Source organism: Phascolarctos cinereus, unplaced genomic scaffold (assembly GCF_003287225.1).
Source record: "Phascolarctos cinereus isolate Bilbo 61053 unplaced genomic scaffold, phaCin_HiC Scaffold_4;HRSCAF=312, whole genome shotgun sequence".
Taxonomy (NCBI): Eukaryota; Metazoa; Chordata; class Mammalia; order Diprotodontia; family Phascolarctidae; genus Phascolarctos; species Phascolarctos cinereus.
Genome location: NW_027555847.1, coordinates 185,817,343 through 185,839,477, shown reverse-complemented (window position 1 = coordinate 185,839,477; position 22,135 = coordinate 185,817,343). Strand labels below are relative to the sequence as shown.

Genomic DNA, 22,135 nt, shown 5'->3' with positions numbered 1-22,135 from the left:
CCAAGGCTGAGGCTTGCCTAGGCGTAACCAGTGAAATGAGAAAGAGGTTAGGGATTCAAGAGAGGAGGACAGCGCAGAGTTGAGCTGGTTCAACAAGGGGTCAACATGAGGAAAAAGGAGATAGACTGTGGTGGTAGTTTGCTGGGAAGTGCCAGTGTTGAATCTTGCAACTACCACATGTATTAGCACGAGCAAGTAATTTAACCTCTTTGAGCCTTGGCTTCCTTATCTATAAAAATGAGAATAATACCTCTGATATTTAATTCACAAAGTTGCTGTAAGGAGCATATAAAATGTGTGGAAAGCACTTTGCAAACCTGTTTTTGCCATCTCTTTTCCCTTTTGCACGTGACATCCACAGTTGTTCCATATTCCTCTCTTTTGGAGACTAATGCCACATCTGTTATTTCCCATAAACTAGGTTTAGTGCAGAGCTGACAGTGGAGATTAGTTGGCCTTCCCTTTTTAGTAATTACTGGGTAAAAATAGATTCAGTCTCTAGAAGATGAACTACATTTCTGGTGTAGACCATCTTGCCCTTTCTGGTGATTCTCAAAACACTGTTGAGTCTTCTTTTCATTATACAGTCAGCTGGGCCAATAACCAGGAGAGCCTATCGTGTAGTTTCATGGGAGATGCCTAACAAACAGGCGTGCCTTGTTTGCCTAAGCCAAAGCCACTGTTATTCCTGCTCATTTCTGTGACTCTTGTCTGAAATAGAAACAGGTAGTAAAGCATGAAAATATTCTGGGGAGGAGGGGACATCATTATTACATGCCCTCACAGGTGAACTGTATCCCCTACCTTAGTCTGTGCTTCTGATGCTCGTATAGTAATCACACTCACCATCATCAGGTGCCTTAATACCTCTTCCTCTGACACAGGGAGAAGAAACTGAAAGCCAGAGTGCAGGAGCTGGTGAGCGCCTTGGAAAGACTGACGAAGAGCAGTGAAATCCGACACCAGCAGTCTGCTGAGTTTGTTAATGATCTGAAAAGAGCTAACAGGTAAAAACTCACAAAACCTCAGTTTAATTTCCTATCTTGCAGGCTGCCGAGTGTACTCCTTCCTGTATTTTCACTTAGGTCAATATATAAAGTATTGTATGAAATCATATAAAACATTGTCTTATCCCAGGAGGCTGGTTTAGTAGATGCTGCTCCAAGATCTAGACCCTCCACTCACATGGACATGCCTCTTCCTTTGAAGGGGTTTTCTATGCCTTTTTACCCTCAGGGGTTAGCTGATAGCAAATGTTCCAAAGGTGAGGTTGGACCCAGAATGCTCATTCCATGTTTTGTAGCCTTTAGTGTCTATCTAAGTGGTCTACATTCAGTGTCTATCTAAGTGGTCTACATTCAAGAACCGCTTTCAGTTTTACAGTAAAAAAAAAAAAAAGGATAACTTGTGTACAAATCCTAGGAGGCAGGGTATGGTAGAAGGAAAACCAAACATGGAAACCAGAAGGACTGAGTTTCAATCCCAGCCCTGCTACTTACTACCTTCTGTGACTTTGGGCAAATCATTTCACCTCTGTGGCCTGTTTACTCATCTGTAAAATGACTAAATGACCTCTAAGGTCCTTTCTGTCACTAGATCCATAATATGGATATTAGATCCTATCTCCTTCCAGACCAGGAGTGAGCCTGTTTTGTTAAGTGAACCAACTATAACTTTTCTGGGAACAATCTTTTGTTTCCATCTATGTTTTCCTGGAGCAGCCTACTATGAATCATTAAGGGGGGAGAAAAAAAGGTAGCTCTATCTCTACCCCACCCCCACCCCCACCCCCAATTTCTAATTTTGCCATCTTTTCATCTTTCCATAACTGTCTTGGTCTCTTCTGTCACTTTAGATTGCTAGTATCACTTGCACCACTACTGGAGTATCTGAAATGATGGAATGATGGAGAATAGGATTTTAATTATAAAAATCCACATGCCATATTTCTGAATATTATCTGGTAAGGGAAGATCAAACTTGTGTTGCTCATAGGGAGCATCAAGACATAGATGGAGAATTATCTCTGTGGATAGATAATGTAGATACCCATGTATTTTTGTATATACTTTTAATTGGTCATTTTTAATCATTGTTTCTTTTTTCCATACTGATTTGATATGGGTCTTTTAGAGCAGTTCAGTTAGATTCTCTTTAACCTGCCCTACAGATGGACAAGCAGGGTTAGTGGATAGAAGCTGGTGTCAGAGCCAGGAAGACATTATTCAAATCCTGCCTCTGCTACACGTTACCTGTGTGACTCTGAACAAATCATTTAACCTCTCAGTGCTGTAGGTAGCCCTCTAAGACTTTAAGTTGCAGAAGTGGACGCTGCTACCTGCATTGGTGAGGAGAGTTTCCTATAGCAATGAAACCACAGGTCCAGTCCCTTTCCTAGCCCCTCTGGCCTGCTTTCTTTCAGGTCTGTTGCCCTAGGCTAATTATTCACTTCTAACTTACCTCACCCAATGCCACTTTTAGCTAGGTGGTCTTCATACCAACTTCTTTTCATTCCTCCATAGTAACCTGGTGGCTGCATATGAGAAAGCAAAGAAGAAGCACCAAAATAAACTGAAGAAGCTGGAGTCTCAGATGATGGCCATGGTGGAGAGACATGAAACCCAAGTGAGGATGCTCAAGCAGAGAATAGCTCTGCTGGAGGAAGAAAACTCAAGGCCCCACACCAATGAGACCTCACTTTAAAAGACTTTCAGGCACCAAAATTCTGCCCACAGAAGCTAATCTGGAAAGAAGGACCAGGAGAGTTAAACGTACCTGCCGGGATGTACCAAAAGAAGGCTGGCAGGTAGGGGCAGTATCTGTCAAGTTGACCTCTACCCAAGGGCATGGTCTTGTCAGGTCCTCTTGGAGAGCTTCCCAAGAGACAATGGTGGTTGGCCACATATGTACTGTGCTTAAAGAGAATGCACCTCACACCAAGGTCCAAAGGAGAAACTGTCAATGATAAATAACATGTTTCTTATGTTCAGGGTACCCTGGCCTACATACTTCACAGATGATTGATTCTGACAGATTGGTTTTCAGCTTTCCCTCTCATCACTCCCACCCCACCCACCGGCAAAAACAAACAAACAAAAATACCTTTTGCAGTCTTGGAGATACTATATAAACTGAGTTATTTGGTTTTCAGTAATTTCAGTGTTTTCCCTTTTTTTGCCCAGGCAGTGGGCCCACTTTTTTTCCCCCTGGCAACTCCAGTTCCTTTAGCTTTCCACCTAACTAGAGGTTAAGTCCTGACATAATATGGGGCAAGTGTATGTTATGGTCTCAGGTGCCTAAGTGGTGCTTATTGAGATGAAGGCTGCAGTTCTCTGGCTGTCCTTCATATTTGAAATTTATTTTGCAACTCCAGAGGGTCTCACCTAAGTGGCCTTTCATATTTCTGAAGCAGAAAGAGTTGTCGACATGTCTCATGTCATTCAGAATGTGTGTCAGTCACAAACAACAAGGCCAGGTCCTTTACTGGAACAATATAATCTGGAAACAATAGAAATTTAACATCTGTCCTGCTAGTCCCTGGAGTTGAGAAGGGAGGCCTATGTGAAACCTGCCTTTGTGAATTTGGGATTTGAACTCTCACCTCACCCCTCCTTCCCACCAAAAAAAAAAAATGTATTAAGTAGGTTACTCTTGGACACTACAGTGTAAGCAAAATGTTGTATTTTTGTGGATTCCTCAAAAAAGACATCTCTGCACTTTCCCAAAACATTAAATATATATACCCATAGCTCTGGGTATGTGTTGGATTAAATACATTTTGGCAAAGCTGTGCTAAAGGAGGCAGTTTTTGATATAGAAGGTGGAATCCCCAAATCCAAGGCACTTTTCTCCATATTTTCCCATTATACTTGTGAGCAAGAGCATGGCTTGTGGTCTCTTCAGTCAGGGAAAGTGGAGATTAGCACACAGTGACTAGAACAGGTAGGAAGGGCTCAGATGAAGAGATTATGAGGCTAAAAGGGATGCACAGTTGCATCCCTTTAGGTTGCAAAACTTCTTAGGAGGTTTTCTCTTAGGTTAAATTTGGAATTATTTTTTGTTTTTACTATTGAGAGTTTTCTACTCCCATCTCACATACAGTAGATGCTTAATAAATGTTTTGAATTCTTAACCTTTCTACCATCTTAATCTCATTTCTTCTGATTAGCTCTCCTTCACTGACATTTTCAAATTTAACTTGTGTCTGGGATATAGTGATTTTTAAAGGCCCAATCTCAAATTAGCCAATAGCTAATCCTGTAATGGCAACATATGAGATTCCATCCAAAGCTATTTATGAAGTTTTTTGTACTATCACAGCTCGGTATAAACTGAAGTACATGTAAATAGTGAATGATTAGGTAGGGAGCAGAAGCTGAAATTGGTCTGTAGTTCATCCTGCTATGAAAAAATACAGGATTTATACTGAATGAAAAAGGTTGAGGATTCTAGCTATAGAGGAAGAGTTCAATTGAACAAATATTCACTTGGCTGCATTATACTAACTGCTAGGGACCGAACAGAATGAAACAAGACAGCCTATGCCCTCAGGGAACTTCCAGGAAATAGGAAATGTATAAAAATAAGAAATGTATTTGTTTTATTTAAAGGGAAACTGTGCCCATGAGCTTGTGTCTAAGATCAAAAACAGGGAGGGACCAGCTCTTGGTTTCTCTACAAAAATAAGAACTAGAAGCCTCAGTCTCACAAGACTATCAGAGCTAGAAAGCACCTCAGAGATCTCTGGGCCAAGTGTCTTATTTTTGTGGGGAAATGCAAGTAAAATGGCTTGCTTAAGGTAAGTAGCAAAGCCAGGCCTTAAACACATGTCTCTTGCTTTTTTCTACTACATCACAAAGTACTGAAGTTATTGACCACACTGTGCCATCTGTTCCCCCAAAAAACTACTAGTTGATTACTCAGTCGGTAATGCAAGCCAACATTAACAGTCCCTTCCTATTCTTATTAATAATAATAGCTAGCATTCATATGGTGCTTTAAAGTTTTACAAAGTGCTTTATTAATATTTTATCCTCACAATAGCTGTGTAGATGGAAACTGAGGCAAACAGAAATTATATTAATTACCCAGATCAAATAGTTAGAAAATGTCTGAGGCTAGATTTGAACTCAGGTTTTCCTGACTTACATCAGGCCCAGCATTTTAACTGCCCCTTTGTAAATATACACTATAAACATACCACTTAATATATTGGGTGAGAAACTTCCAGGGAAAAATGGAATAGTGTTGCTTTCACAGTTGTCTAAGGAAGTATGGCACAAAAGGGATAATTTTTCTTTCCCAATACTTGAAAAGAGTAATCTCCAGCCAAAGCTAGAACTTTTGACAGTTCATTTAAAATATATTTTTTTATTTTATTTTCATTTTTTTAATTTCGGGGAGTGGTCCAGACTTGTGCTTTCAGTTCTGTGAAAAGTTGCTTCATTGATATAGACCAGCAACTCCTCTGTCTGCATCTTAGTCAGTGTCTGGGGCATGAAAAGGATGACTTATTTGCCCACATTCAGACATAGCCAATAGGTGTCAGAGGCAGGAATGGAACCCACCTCTTCCTGCCTCAAAGCCTGCCCATGCCATGGTGCCTCTTTCATGGTTACATTTACTCAAACACTGATTCCAAATATTCATGAAAATTGGTGCTAAAGTCTTGTATAATAAATTAGGTCCACTTTAATTTTTTTTAAATTAAGCATAACATTATGTTTTAACTGATTATCTCTGGTTTGGGTAGGGTATAAACAATAGGATAGTGACAAAAGTCTATGGTACCTTCCAGTTATAGGATTTTGTGACAGTTATTTGACCAGGAATCCTTTATTTCTGTTTTTCCAGGTTCCAAACTAATATCTGTCAGATAAGCATTGTGTCATTATTATAGTTCTAATTTACTGTTATCAAGGTGTATAAAACTTTAGAGCCTCTCCTCACCCTCCAAAAACAAAATAAAATACATGGTTTGGTTTTTTTTTCCTCCCTGATTTTATTCCCCTTATGTTTAAAGTAAGCTGCCCTGCCCCCTCCTTTACTATTTTCACCAGGGTGAGGTGGGGAAGCATATTTCTTACTTTGTTAGGGCATTGCTATAACAAATGTTTCCGTGGGCTAGAGACATTGAATATAGTCAGATACCTTTTTCATTCTTGTCTAGTGATGGGTAAAGAGGGTGTTGAAAGGGAGGGGAGTGTGGTGGGGAGACACCAGCCCAGGGATTTCACTATATCACTGCAGACCAGCCCCAGTCTTAGCTGCCTGGGAACCCAGAGGCAAAAAAGTACATCAAGAAAAGATCTTTCCTTTGACTCTAAAGTTAATAATCCTCAAGCTGTAATTGTTTTTTTCCCTAGACTAGCCTTTTATAGAAACTGGAATGGTTAAGAGAAGAGATGCCTAATTTTATTTGTCCTCTTTGAAAAAACAAACAAAACTGTAAAGAATAGATCAACACAAGAGTCTGATTCTATACCCTTGGATTGGTTTTTGATGTACTATTAAGACCTTAAGTATACTAGATTTTAATAACCTTTAATACTTCCTGTCCCCTTAAAGCGGCATGTATTCTAATAAAAGAGCCTTTCAAGGAACAAAAGATTTACATAAAAAGGTATGTATTTACAAATCTTTTACCAGTATTCATGTGCCTAAATTGTTAGGTGCCAGACTCTAGCTCTTTGCTGCACGTTTGGTGGTAGACAATAATACCAGTTAACTAACTCATCTGTTCTGCATCAAATTTGGGGCCAATTGAATATGCTGGTTTAATTCTTCTTTCACATACCCTGTGTATGTCCATAACCTGGGCTTATAGAGAGCTTAGTGAAAAGGACTCTCTGGTGAGAGCCAAGAAACTCAACCTCAATTTAGAGTCCCCCTTTCTCCAAAGCTGTAAGGGAATACGGAAAATATTTTTAAAACAAGCAAACCTGGAACTGTTTGAAACTATCCTGATTTTCCTGGCTGCAGCCAGGTGAACGGCTTTTCCTAAATAAAAAAATTGTCCCACATATTTTTTAGGAAGCATACTTCAGTGTAGCCCCATATCCTAGGAGCTGTTTTACAATACCTTACTTACAGTAATTCCCTGAAGGATAAAAAAAATTGTCTTATAATTCTTCCTAAATTCCTTCTGGTTCATCCTTGCCACAGTAACTGGGTTACCTTTTGTTTTTACAGAGTTACTTAATTACCGAGTTAATTCTTTTTCTTAAGGGAGGGAGGGAGGGGGGAATGTTTTGGGTAGGTGAAAGTTTTCAAACTTCACAGGGACACATAAATAATGTTTTTATGATTTTCTCAGGTAGCAATGCTGGAAAAGATGATTCCTTTACACAGTAACCTTTTTTTCCCTTTTTTTACTCTGTGGAACCTACAAAAAAAATTCATTTACACACATCAATTAAGAAAGGAACTGACTGACACTTTACGCTGAGATTTGCAAATATTATCTAATAATTCCAGGAGTTAGCCATTGTTTAGGGGGGTTTTTGCTATGAAATAAAGAGAAGTGTTTATTGCCAAAAATGTCTTTATAAAAGTATACCTGGTGACTTACTTTTAAAAGTATTTCTTTTCTTAAAGTACACCTGTATGCTGACAAGTCAACTTAAAGTGTAAAGTGTTCTCCCTATATATTAAGCCTTAAATTAATTTACAGCAACTTTATTCTATAATTATTTATGTTTAATACCACAAATATCAATCTCTACATTTAACTGACAATTTTAGAAAAACTACTATTTAGACTTCCTTGTGTTGTTTGTTAAATTCACCCTTTTGTTACAGGGTCTAGGAACATTTATACATATATAAAATAAATGCTCCTACGTGCAGGTATGCTGAGTAAGTAAACTGACCCTCTGGATTAAATATATATAAGTTAATGGTTGTGAAATAGAGAGATTTTATAACCTGAAAGTAAAGTAATGAAACTTGGCCATCAGTTGGGGATGTGCCATTCTCTTACCAATGAAAACAACTTAATGCATTTGGCAAACATTAACAAGGGCCTTTGTTACCATGAATAACCCAGTCATCTTAAAATAGCAGCTCAGCAGAACAGAATAAGCTATAGGTCTGTAACTCCTCTGAGTATTAACTGGAGTGCATGTAGACAAATCTAGAGTTGCTACAGTGGCAGCAACTGGTTGTAATATGTGCTGTTAGCTGGAATATATAAAATTCATTTAATTTTCACTGTGACTCACAAAGCAAAACCTCTTATCAATCTTACTAATACAGTCAATAAAACTAATTCACTTATCTATTCCTAATAAAACTTTAAAATGTTTGTATCTTATTTGCTTTGCATGAAAGCTTAGTTTTCCTGTTATTTTTTTTTTAAAAATGTTCTACTTTTATATCACTCAAATTAGAATTGTTAGAAAATTTACACCAGCTTGAATGTATTGTCTATGATTAAAGCACATGTGACTGTTTGGATTTGTCAGTATTGTTCAGTTGTATTAAGTGTTTCATTTACAAGTTGTCACTTTACACTGTACTATACCTTGTAATTTTTGATTCTTCACCTGTATGTTTTAAGTGTTTCCAGTTACCTTTAGTTTTAGCTGCTGTATAATAGCTATTGTGTTAATATAGAATTGTAAAAAAAAAACCAATCTGCATTTATTTATACAGAGACATTTATAATACTTATTTTACAAATGTTCTTATATTCTGAATAAATATTTCTAATGCCATGATGTGATTTGTCAAATATTCATTCTGTCTAAAACAATTTAGGTATACATAATTGAAGAACAGATCCTAGGAAAGTAAAATCAAAAGTTGTAGACAATTTAATCAATGTGGTATGTTTTACACACTAATGTCAAATACCAGCATTAGTTGTAAAAGGAATGCTCTCACTAGAGGACAAGCGTACAATATATATCAAAACAAGAACAATATTTTGTAGCACATATAGAACATCTAACTCCTGCCAAGCAAAATATTACTCTTGTTTTATTGGAATTTGACAGAAGTAGGAAACCAATGGCTATAAAACTTATTTTTCTTTGCCATGGAAACAGGGAAGTCAGTACAGCCTTTCATAACTGGAAATTATTAGGGAAGGAAGACTTACCTACATGTTATCCATTGGACCACAGAGAACGTGCAAACACTGGCCGAGCTTCTCATAATGAGAACTGTACAAAGTGCATTTAGAGAAAAGATATTACACTATCAATGCAGTATTACAAGGACCAAATAATTATCTTCTAAATGTTATCCATTAATCTTTCCAATGTCCAAATCAAGCTGCCTTTGATGACAAATTTGTTTTGTGTTTTTTTTTTGAAGTGAGATTTATACTTGCCAGTGTTTCTCTGAACATCTTGAGGAATTATGTTAATTTACATGCCTCACAAAATTCTAAGTGTCAGGTCCATGACCAGCTAGCAGCTCACAAATAGGAAAAATAAGCTCCTCAATGTAATTTTTATGTTTTCTCAGTACTTTTGTATTTAACCAGCGCTGGACACACAACGGCTATGACACAGTCTCAGTTCTGCAGGACTTGTGTTGCCTCAAAAATCAGAAAGGAATAAAGTTTTTGCTGTCTGCATAGGAGAAACTGAGGTTGCAAAGGAAGTAAAGGGCTCTTCTCTCCCAGCTCCAAAGAAGTACACCATGAAAACTGTGAAAGGAACAACTAGGCACAACAACTCTGTGGAATGTTTATACGTGGCCTTGTTCTGCCTCTTTTTACAAAGTGACCTCTGAACACAATGCCTCAATTTAGGCAACTGCTCTTTCACTCACTTGCTTAAAGATTCTTTTCACTAAAAATGTTGCATCTTAGCAATTGCAATTCTTAATAATATTGGAGAATTTCAATTAGGAACTCAGTAGACACCTGCTCCAAACCATAACAGAAAAAGAATCCCCATTACAGCACACTATTTATGGTGGTCATTCCACCTCTGCTCAAATAGCTTCAAGGAAGGGCAACCCATTTGCTTCCAATACAGTGCCATCCCACTTCTGGATTATTAGTTACATGGGTAATAACACAGAGCTGGCAAATACTAAAACATATCAAGATTTTCCCTCACACACTACATGGATAGACCCTAATTTCACTTAACAAAACATATCTGTTTCAAGGGTCCTGTCATAGAAAACTGAGTGCATGCACAATTGATATCATATTGCTTGTCTTCTCAGTGGGTAGGGAGAAGAGTAGAAGGGAAGGAAAGAAGTTGAAACTCAAAATTTAAAAAGAAAAGAATGTTTAAAATAAATAATAAATTTAAAAAATTAATGAGTAGCTTCCCATTAAGTGATGGACAGTTAAAATCTTACATAGCAAACTTTCATCTAGCTTCTAGCACATGTAATGGTTCCTCTGGCCTTTGAAACAGGTTAGTAAAAGAAGAAAACATCAAAGTATCAAATTGCCAAAGCTAAAAACTTTATTAATGTATCATGCTGCAAACAGTAATCCGTTCTTTCCAAGTTAACACAGTAATGATTATACAGAAAAAAAGTAATACTTGAATACTCAGCAGTAAAAAATGTTTTAAAATAAAAAAAATCCATGACTAAACATTAAACAAAATAGGAAAATATGTTTTAATTCTGAATTGGTGCTATTTACATAAGAAAACACTTAGGAAATAATCAGGATACACTAATTTAATACATGCTTTTGCTAAATTTGTTGAGATGAATGGTATGGAGTAGTTTTTAGGACTCTAATAAATCTCATATTGTTAAATATCCTTGTTTCATTAACACGATTCCTTACAAATCTTTGAGAGATTTCTACTCAATACATTTAAGCAACAATGAGTCTCTTTCCCACAGAGCAACCAAATTTCATTAAGATTTAGGTAAATGAGAAACCTCACAGGTACAATTCAATCATAAGATCTTGGCTTAATCACTTATAAGGATTAAATGTAACAACAAAACTTTCCAGTCAGTACTCAGCCTCTCTCTAAGTTGAAACTGACTGGTTTCACTAGTTCCTTTTCTGGTGTCTGTGTGTTGGTGGGTCAATATACCTCTAGTAACAAAAAAAAATCATATAGAAGAATTTGATTACTGTTCTAGAGAGAGTCATTTAAATATTCTGTTTCATATACCCCTCCTCCAAAGATCTCACCTAAAAAGTGGTAAAAAAACAAAAACAAAACAAAAAACCCACTGATACAATTTAATTAGAAAATAAATGCAAAATAATTTAGTATAAGCCAAATTGTTATTGGAAAAGAATGAAGTTTATAAACTTGCCTTACTCTTCCTTTAAAAGATCCAGTTTACTTCCCTGTTGATTGTATATATGCTTACTAGTGAGACTCCATTTATTAACTGTTTAATCACTAGATACATTTTCTTTCTGTTGTCATTTATAGGTTTCTAAACGAAATGTTTCATTGAACACAGTTCAACTTCAACACTTTCAATTTTCTAAAACTACAGGAGCCCCTTTTTAAAAAAAATGCAGACTGATCTATTCTCATATTCTTGGGGAATAGAGAAAAAAAATTGTTTTTCCATGAATAGGTTACCACATTGCCACAGCATTCCAATTTTATTAATTTCTCCCTCTAAACTAAACCTGCAACTTTAGTTTGTTTTAGAGATGAAAAGAACTTCCACTGATCATAAAAGATCTTCATTTGCCCCCTTCAAAAATGATTTATCCCAATGTCTAAAAATAAGAGAACAGAAAAAAATTAATTAGGGTTCCATTTAAGTAACCTTTGATTGGTTTTAAGACCAGCTTACCTTTATTTATCTTTAGTGATGAAGTAAAAGTTCTATTTGCATTTCATAGATGCTTGAATGGTGGTACTCCTTGTTACGTTTTATAGGTGGGATCCAGACTGAGCCTACACTTCATAAAACTGACATCAGTTTTCTTAAACTTATAAACTATATCCTTTACAACAGAATCACATAGTCTAATTTTTTTTTTGCACATTTTCCTTCCATTATTAGTTACTATTCTTTGAGTCAAACAAATATGGCATTAAAATATATATATATTTTAAAAAGACTTTCACAGTTTTGGAGAGCTGGCACACAGAGGTCCCTCTTATTTGTTTTCTTCCGGATTTTAATCTAAATGTCAGCAAAACATTAAATGCAAAACTCTGTTCTCTGAACATGTATGCAATAAGAGGCTTATTTTTTCATGATACAGATGATAAGCATAAAATAAATGCTAGAGAGGCAACAGTATATTGTTTTCAGTGGGCTCATCAAAACCACAACATGCTTAAGCAGTAGCAGAATGCACAAAAAGGAACTATAAGCATGTCTTTTGTGGTTTTCCCATCAGTGCATATAGACAGTACATGAACTGTATAGATAAATACCAGCTGCTATTCACATGCTCTAAAAGTGTCATACACAAAGAGACCAAATTTGGCAGTAGTTAGTTTTCTAAATTTCATTTTCACGTATGAACCCTGATACTGCTCTCTGTCATTGAATTCTGTGTAAGCACCATAAAAGTTGGGTGCTACTAGAAGAGTATGATCCATTATTCAGCAAGTTTGACACTACTAGAAGAGTATGATCCATTATTCAGCAAGTTTGACACCTGCTTTTTCCAAGCATAAGGAATGAATAGCAGTGTAGACAGGTGTGCACTGAGTTTTTACACTGTAGTTTACTGTTGTTAGAGCCTTTAGAGCCTAATATGTACAATGCTTAAAAAAAATTTAATAAAATATTAAATTCTTCTATACTATAAATATACTACCCCAGAATTTGGGAAATGTTACCTAGATTTTCTGAAAAGAAGAGATTTTAACATTTTTCAGTTCTGGATACACAAAATATAGCCAAGGATCTGACCACTGGGAAAGAGAATTAGGCTGCCCACCTCGAAATTTTGAGATTTCCCCCACTAGTACACCCCCCAAATAAACCAGTTTGATCTCCATGTGCTTTGCAACACTCAATAGTGCAGGGTGACTTCTCCACCAAACTACCTGCTTTCAGAGGCCAACAGGTCTTTCCTCCTTGTAAGGGATATACATGAGTACATTTCGCGCAAGGTGGAGTGGTTAATTCCCTGCAGGTATGCTACAAACACATGAAGAGAAGACTAAAGTGAAGAGAATGTTATGGAGAAGAAAAGATAATACAACATTCCACAACCCGCTTCTCTATACCACTCAAGTTTGATTTGTGTTGTATTTTGTTTGTTGGGGTTAGGGGATGAGAGTGAAGAAGGAAGATGATAAAATGTTCTTAATGTACACTTACACTAAAGCTCTTCTAGAGACTTCAAATCACAACATACTGAATTTAAAAGGATCCATTAATCCTTATGGCTAGAAATTTGTGGCTTCCATCTTGTTCTTCCAGGAGAATGATCAATACTATGTTTATTTAATCTAAAGGTGGAGGTGGTATCGCAGGTCCACAAACAAATGACTGGGAAACAGTGTTCCCTCACCTGTTCCTTGCCACTGAACAAGTGGTTTATCAAAATAACATAAGAACCTTCTCCTGAGCTCCTTTTACCTCTACCCACCTTAAAAAAAAACTATATGTATATACATTCAAGGCTTAATTCTCCCACAGAACAAAGTAACCTAAGGTGCTATCAGCTGTTAAAATACTTTTCCCCACCAGCCAGCCTTACATATATTTTTTTTTCCACAATGCTACCTAAATTAGAGGCTCAACCACTGAGCTAACCGTAAAAGATATAAGAAAGCAGCGTATCCTTTAATCCCTAGTCATTTTCTTAATTCTAGAAGCTTCTCTTTGTGATGTGCAGAGTAAGGACCTTGCAATGTAACTGCTACAAGTGTTGACTTTTAGAGGTAAGTCTCAACATTATCCCAATATTTTCTTACTCATGTTTATATAGATTATAAAATTCCAACCAACTCGAGTGAAGCCAGGATAAGCTGAATTCCCATGTGGGCCAGGTAGCTTTGCCCTACTCAGTGCCCACTAACAACACTTCTAACCCTTTAATCATTTCTTAAAAATCATAAAATTGATTCCAAAGGGGAATATAGTGTTTGTGAGCACATTAGTACAAAGGAATCACCACCACCAGAAAAACAACTCTAAATGTGTCCAACAGAGTGGATATGGCATGTTAGACACAAAAAACAGCAGCATATTAAAAGACTAAATGTGGCTTTCACTGTTACAAAAGCTATGACTAAAATCAAGATCACAAATAGGAATCCTACAGGCTGTTATTTCACAAATGCCACATGTTGAAAGGGAAAATGAATGAAAGGGAGTAGAGAGTTCGGCACAAATCCATTACTATCACTATAAAAATAACTCAAAGCACCCATCATCATTTTCCTTTATGAAGGATAACACAATAATTAAAAGCTCACCTTAATTTTAATTCTAGTATTTCAGTGTGGCTCAAATGGTCTAATAACAGCACAGAAAAGAACTAAGTCCCAAACACTGTGATGGTCTTTAAAAGAAAAAAAAGTTACCTTCCACTGGATTCACTTGGAGACTGAATTACATGGCAACCATAGTTAACAGTAATTAATTTTATTCAGAGCTGAAGAAACCTGGGTATTGGCCATATGTTTTACCATTACATTTACTGGGCTAGTACTTAAAGGGGGAATAAACTATCATCTAGCTTTAAAAGGGACTTATAGGCACTAATGCTTCCCATTGTGGAGGTACCCACCATAATGGCTATAAAAATAAATGTGCCTCCTGAAATTCCTTTCTTAATGCCCTAAAGCAACCTATTTCTTCTACAAAACCTAGTCTATCAAGTCAGGCCTTCCCACCTTACACATTTAAACCCATGATAGCTGCCAGCCATACTTTCCAAATTCAAATTCATACTATATAGTGATAATATAAAAGCTAAGTAAGCAGTACTTATTAACAATAATGAAGCTAGTTAGTCTGGGATTGAGTTGGGTCTGTTTATTGGAAGGCAAGGGAGAGAAGGAGAAGATAAAATGTTTTTAGCATATACTACATTGAAGCCTAGGACTCTTCAAGAAACTGTTCAAACCACAATATACTGAATTAAATAGGACTCATTAATCTTAAGTGATTGCAGGTACCTATATTCAAACTTATAAATTGCTGAAATCTTTTTTTAAAATGCTCTACCAATGCTGTCAAATAGTATGACTTCTGCTACAGATTCTCATAATTTGAAATCAACTACTTATCTGTTGTTATTTACTAGAAAAATAAAAGCCTTTATTTGCAAAGGCTTAGATAAGGAAGTGATCATAATTCATTTGTTAATACAGAAGAAAGCGCAAGTATTTAAATTTTTTTAAAAATTCAATTCCCTTAGTTTTCAGAAACTTCAAACTCTCAAGGGACCCACCTATTCACAGTTAGTTCTATTAGACACTCACACCTGTTCAAATGCCCATCTCTCACAGAAATGTGTCATCATTTGAGAAATCACTCAGCTGCTATGTCTTCACATAGACTTGTAGAAAAGCATGTAAATGGTACTTCTGCCTTTTGGAAACTGCTGGTTAAATATAAAATACTTCATCTAGCATCTTCAAATCATAAAAGTTACACATTAAAAGCACCTACAAAACAATTTTTTAAAAATGCAAAATATTCTCAGTGCACTGTATCTCAGAACACATAAGGCTGACTTTATTTAACATTCAAAAAGTGAACTAAGAGAAGTCCTCTCACAGAGGCATTTTAAAAAATGAAGCCAACAACTGAGCATTTTTCAACTAACTTCCTGAAATGCAACACACTGCAAAGAAGTCACTTACTGGATTTTCCTCCAAATCAAGGTAGAATACAGTTTCTGTGCTAAGTTTGGCCTTTCCCAGGGTATTCTCATCTCTGAAAAACTGGTAAACTTAGAGTGCAAGGAAGTAGGGAAAGTGCTGTCTGGTGTATACCCAGCTCAGACACATTCTGCATAGTTATTTCACTTCAGCTAAGCTTCAACTCATAGTTTTAATTTACATATGTTTAATCCCAAACTGTCTAGTGAAAGCTACAAGACTAAAATGAACATAATCCCACTCTAATTATACCACCTTTATTATGTTCCATGATACATTAAAACAAAGTAGCACAAAAGCAATACTACTTAACTGGAATTAAAACTATGGTATTAGAGGTTTACTAACTCTGTGAATAAAGGAGGATCCATTTCTGGTAATTGTTGATCTGTTTTGCCTTAATATTGTGATTGGGGAAATCCAATTACTGGCACCAGGAATAACTGACCAAGGCATTAAAAAACTTTTAAAATCAAAACGGCTTCTGAAGGACAATGAAAAACACGAAAATGATTTGTCTTCTGGGCAAACCAAGATTTCATTCTCTTATTGCTCATACATAACTAACTATGTGATATGGCTCATGAAGACCAAAGCAAAGAAGCAATATTTCTAAGAAAATTACAGAAAAGGTTTCCAAACACATCATCTAAAGCATAAAAAAAATAAAACTAGTTATCAAAGTGGAAGTTCACAAGTTTGTCACATTAAAAGATACAGACATGTAGATGACTTAATACTAGATATACTAATGCTAATGAATGTCTACCTGCCTAGTACCAAATAGGTCAAAAACTTTCCTCAATAAATACAAATTTCCCATTTAATTGCCAATGCATGATTACTGAAATAGCTCCTATCTTAAGCTCTACCTAGTTAAAGAGAATTCCTTTTAAATGGTCTAGGTATACAGAATGAAGGGTGCCTATGATAAGATTTGGCAGTAGGGATTGTGGATACCACATATAAAATGTTTTTAAAAACGATACAAGGACACGAATGAACACGTGTACTCATACACCCCATCATTCCCTCCCCTCCCTTCAACCCTCTTACACAAAAGCCATATTTGAGGTCAGACACAAAATAGTAAAGCACCTTCATCCCTGGTGATTGTCCTCAATTAAAGCCAAATATTCAATAAAAATGCGTATTATGTACTTAGATGTGATTCAATAATCCTGAAATGACAAGATATTCCTAAAAGAATGAGATGAAATTACAAAATATTAGTTTTTTATTTCCTAATCAAACATATAGTCAAAGTGAAACAGATGCTCTCTCTCCTCTATTATTCAGGGGCTGTAGTATGCCTAATTTTATAACTCTAGAGCACACTTACTACCATTAGAAAATGGAATGCCAATTTCCATACAGCCACCCTGAGATGTAATACTTACATAAAATTCAATAATATTGGTTTTGTACATATACATATTAACTTTTAGAAAAAAAATCATAGCAAAGAAAAAACTAAAGGGAATACTAGAATAAAAAGTTAGAGTTAAGATGAGGATGAGACAAAAGCAGCACCTGTGCCAAGGCCTTCAACTTTCACTGCACAAGCCTCACAAGGCTCAGCTACATGCAGTATAGAAGTTAAGTCTTCTTTAGCTCTACTACCCTTCACGAATTCAGTTACTCTTTTGTAAAGATCATTTGTCTTTACAGAAAGAGAAAGCTGGACTGAACTCTGCAACTTATATTTTCTAAGTATAAAATCTTAAAGAAGTGCAAACTATGGCATTACAAAGATTTGAGAAAAAGGAGATCATTTGTCTTTACAGAAAGAGAAAGTTGGACTGAACTCTGCAACTTATATTTTCTAAGTATAAAATCTCAAAGAAGTGCAAACTATGGCATTACAAAGATTTGAGAAAAAGGAGTCAGGAGTTCATTATAAGCATAGATATCAGACTCCAATAATGTTTCAACACAAACCCTTTTTAAGGCTTTCAACAACCCAAGCACTTGGAGGCAGAAAAGTTTTATGAAATATCCCCAAAGCAGATGATGAGATCTTGAATTTGATATCGCTTTACCAATCATGACCAGAGACCAGTAATCACTAAGCACAATCTAATCCCCCCCAAAAAGAAAAGAGGGTATTCCCTTTCCAATTCTGCCATCTGCCTATGCATAAAACTTTTCTAAGATGTGAGTAAAATATTGATGCTATTTCTTAACCCAGAACACAAAACTACTCAGTCACACAGAAAGAATGCCCTCTAAAGCACAATGCTGAGCTAGAGAGCTGAACACTGAAAAGGTAAGTTTATGGATAAAAGCCTTACTGCACTTACAATGCAAGTAATTTTTACACCATTCTTCTGCAAAGAGAATAATCTCTTCAGGAACACCATTGCCTCCCTGTATTTTTTTGGTCACCTGAGAAAGGTAAGGCTTAATGAGACAAGCATTCAATGGCAACAGATCTCTTTGTTTCTCTCAAAGGTCAAAGTTCTTCATTATGGCATTGTGGTCAAACTTGAAGCTCAAAAAAGCTCTTGATGAAAACATGAACTTGCAGTGTCCATTACACGCTACAGAATGCCCCTCCACCTGGTCTAGTAGCTGGTCTTCACCGGAGAAAGAAAAATCATACACTGCATCTGTTTAAGAAACAAAATAAAGCAACTATTAAAAACATACTGCATCCTAGAGGCATTTTTCGACAACTTATAAGAAAATTAATATATTAAAGTATCTTAACTAGTCACTTAAATGTGCCACTTCTTTCTACAATTTGCTACTTTCCAATGTGTTGTTTCATCCAATTTTCATGAAGTCTTTGAACATTCCTAGACTTCAAGTTAGGTCTCTATTCTGAAGCCCTCTGTACTTCCCAAGTACTGATGGTTTACTGCTTCACAATTCTAATTTTGTATCCATACAATTAGAGCTTCTTGTCAGAGACATGAATCCTGGGATGAAACAGTGTACAAAAATGGGCAATATTACAATTATGTGGCTAAAATGGTGCTGGTGACGATGGTAGCAGTAGTAGTGGTAGTAGTAGTGGTGGTAGTAGTAGTAGTAGTAGTAGTAGTAGTAGTAGTAGTAGTAGTAGTAGTAGTAGTAGTAGTAGCAATTGCCTTATGTTACCAGGCTTTTGTTTTAGTCTAATAAATTTTTACTAAGCATTAACTATGTGCAAAGCATTATGCTAGGTGCTAAGATGCTATAAAAATGAAAATCATCCTACCCTTAAGGTGTCTACACTCTACATATTACAGAATAAGGCATGTACAAAAATAAATATGATACAAAGAAGAATATGATGAGAGCAAAGCAGAGATTCAAAGAAAATGTCAATAAAATCTAAAGAGGTCATTTTAGCTGGGACAATTAGAGGAAGCTTCATGGAGGAGCTGAACCTTGAAGTAAAATAAGTCAACAGGTGAACATCTGAAGGAAGGGAATTCCAGGACAGACTATATAATGCCACTAAGGATAAGATCAGAATAGAGCTAATGGTATACTTTATTGGAACAGAGATCCCATAAAAAGATATGATGTGAAATAAGACTGACATTGGAGCCACGCTGTTAAGAACTTAAATACTATTTTTGGGATTTGCATTTCATTTTACATAATCAATCAATAAACATTTATTAAACACATACTATGTGCCAGGCACTAGAGTACTGGGGATACAAAGAGGCAAAAGACAGTCCCTGCTGTCAAGGAGCTTATAATCTAATAGATGATAGGAAGCTATTTACTATTTTTAAGATATCTATATATCTATATCTATATCTATATATTTAGTTGGAACTGTGTAACTGTGTATAATCTGGAAGCCTGGATCAGGGAACGAAGACATGTGGAAACAAGAAGATCAGTTTAAAGGCTTTTATAATACTTTAAAAAATAATGAGGACCAGAAGTAGGCTAATGAAACTCAACAGAGAGGAAGAGATGGATGTGCGAGATTTTGAGGAGGAAGAAATGAGAGAATTTTGTAAGTGACTGAACAAAGTCTGGGGGAGAGAAGAGTCAAAGATGATTCTGCTGTATTAGGCCTGCATAACCAGAAGATGAATGGTGCAACCTGTCATCAATATAAAAAGAGAAATTTGAAAAAGGGCAGGCCTTAGATGATGGAGCTCAGTTTAAAATAGGTTAAGTGTGAAAGAGTATATTTCTAAGTAGAGAGTGAAGTGGGCATGGGGAAATGTGGGAGAAATTGAAACTAGATAGGTTTACTAGTTACCAGCATAGAGATAACAAGCAAGTAGATAAAAGGGTGCAAAAAAAGCGTTAAGTGACAACCATACTAAGAGTACTGGAGAAGAAAGATGAACTACCAAAGTAACATGCTGACAGACAGGAGGAAAACAAAGAAATGAATGTCAAAGAAGCCCATGAAAGAGAAAGTATGGAGAAAAAGAGTCAATAGTGTCAAATACTGCATTAAGTGCAAGGACATATCAACCCACCAAGAAACATGCAACTATGAAAAATAACACCTGAGAAAAGGACATTGGATTTGATTTAGTGATCCTGGAGCATGCAGTTTCAATGCAGTGATGGAGATAGAGGACAAAATACAAAGGGTTGAGGGGTGAATGGGAAGTGAGGCAGTGTAAGTTGTGAGTGTAAACTGTTCTTTTTAGAGGTTAAATAGTGAAGAGGAGGAGAGACAGCAGTTTGAGGAGATAGCTGAAGTCAAGGGAAAGAACTTTTCTTAAGGATGGAAGGAAAATTATAATTGTAAACAAAGTAGATAATGAAGATGACAAAGAAAAAAAACATTTATAGGATATGATTCTAGGAAATAAGAGAAATAATCAAGGGCAAAAGCGGAGAGAGAGGTTAGCCTTGGCAAGGAAAAAGTCTATTAGCTTATTCCAAAGGAAGAAAAATACTATCAAAAGTAGTAGAGTGGGCTATCATACCAAGCACACCCTTTTACCCAGCAACACCATTACTAAGTGATCAAAGATGAGGAAGAGGATTTATATGTACAAAATTATCTATAAAATGTTTAGAGCAGCTCTCGTTGTAGTGGCAAAGAATTGGAAACTGTAGGGATGCCCATCAACTGGGGAATGGCTGAAGAAGTTGAGGTATGTGTTTCTGATGGAATACTACTGTGCTATAAGAAATAACGAGCTCAATGATCTGAAAAAACATGGAAAGACTTGCATGAAATAACAAAGAACAAAATGAGCAGAACCAAGAGGATGTTGTATATAGTAACAGCGATACTGTTTTAAGAACTTTGAATAAGTTATTTTGACTACTATGCCTAATTAACTACAAAAGACATATGAAGAAAGACACTATCTGCATCTAGAGAAAGAAACAATAAATATTAGTATGTATACATACATACACATATATGTTATATACACACACACACACATATACACCCATTTGTGACTAATGATGGTCACCTTTACAGAGGGAAGAAAAAGAAAAGAAAAAAAAGAAATTTACATGATAACTTTGTTGTATATTTAAAAGGAATAGCAAGTTGTACACAGTAGATGTGCAGTTTCATGTGCAATCTTTTTTTTTAATTATTATACCATGTTAGGGAAATGCTTGTCTTATTCCATAAATTAAAAATAAAATAAAATTTAAAAAACTATCTGGTACTGACTAAGAACTAGAAAGGCACATCAATGGAACAGCGTACTGCAGCAGCAAATAAATGTAGTAACCTTGTATTTGACAAGTGTAAAGACAAATTTTGGAAATAAGAATTTATTATTTGGTAAAAAATTGTTGGGAAAACTGTAAAGCAGTATGGCAGAAATTAGGCATAAAGCAATATCTTACATCATTTACCAATGTAAGGTCAAAATAGATACATGACCTAGATATAAAGAGAGATTTTACAAGAAAATTAAAAGAACATAGAACATATTATTTATCAGATTTATGGATAGGGAAACAATGTATGAATAAACAAGAGATAAAGAGCAGAGTGAGGTAAAAAATGGATAATTTCAATTACATTAAAAATTTTTTATACAAATAAAACCAATATAGCCAAGATCAGAAGGACAGCAGAAAATCAGGGGGAAACTTTATAAACAATTCTTCAGATAAAAGTCTCATATCTCATATAAAGAATTTTGTCAAATCTATAAGAATATGAATCATTCAACAACTGATAAATGTTCAAAGGATACGAACAGGCATTTCTGATGATGAAATCAAAATAATTTATAGTCATATGAAAAAATGCCTTAAATCATTATTGATCTGAGAAATGCAAATTAAAACAACCTTGAGATATCATTTTACACCTATCAATTGGCTAAAATGATTGAAGGAGAAAGCAACAAATGTTGGAGGGGATGTGGAAAAACTGGGACCCTAATTCATCGATGGAATTGTGAACTGATCCAACCATT

The 22,135-nt window shown here is 35.8% G+C and overlaps 2 protein-coding genes across 7 annotated transcripts in view; one reads left to right on the top strand and one right to left on the bottom strand.

Annotated features, from left to right (window-relative positions):
- The window catches only part of MCC (MCC regulator of Wnt signaling pathway), a 113,841-nt gene extending 105,121 nt beyond the window's left edge, over positions 1-8,720 (top strand). Inside the window, exons 16-17 of the mRNA XM_020980072.1 lie at positions 885-1,007; positions 2,523-8,720. Of these exons, the coding sequence (XP_020835731.1) occupies positions 885-1,007; positions 2,523-2,703 (304 nt within the window). The 3' untranslated portion in view covers positions 2,704-8,720. The remainder of the gene's footprint in view (positions 1-884; positions 1,008-2,522) is intronic.
- Positions 8,721-10,413: 1,693 nt separating this feature from the next.
- DCP2 (decapping mRNA 2) overlaps positions 10,414-22,135 on the bottom strand; it is an 81,897-nt gene continuing 70,175 nt past the window's right edge. For all 6 annotated transcript variants that reach the window (XM_078152824.1, XM_078152825.1, XM_020980076.2 and 3 more), the window contains one exon: positions 10,414-18,376. In XM_078152824.1, the coding sequence (XP_078008950.1) occupies positions 18,213-18,376 (164 nt within the window). In that variant the 3' untranslated portion in view covers positions 10,414-18,212. The remainder of the gene's footprint in view (positions 18,377-22,135) is intronic.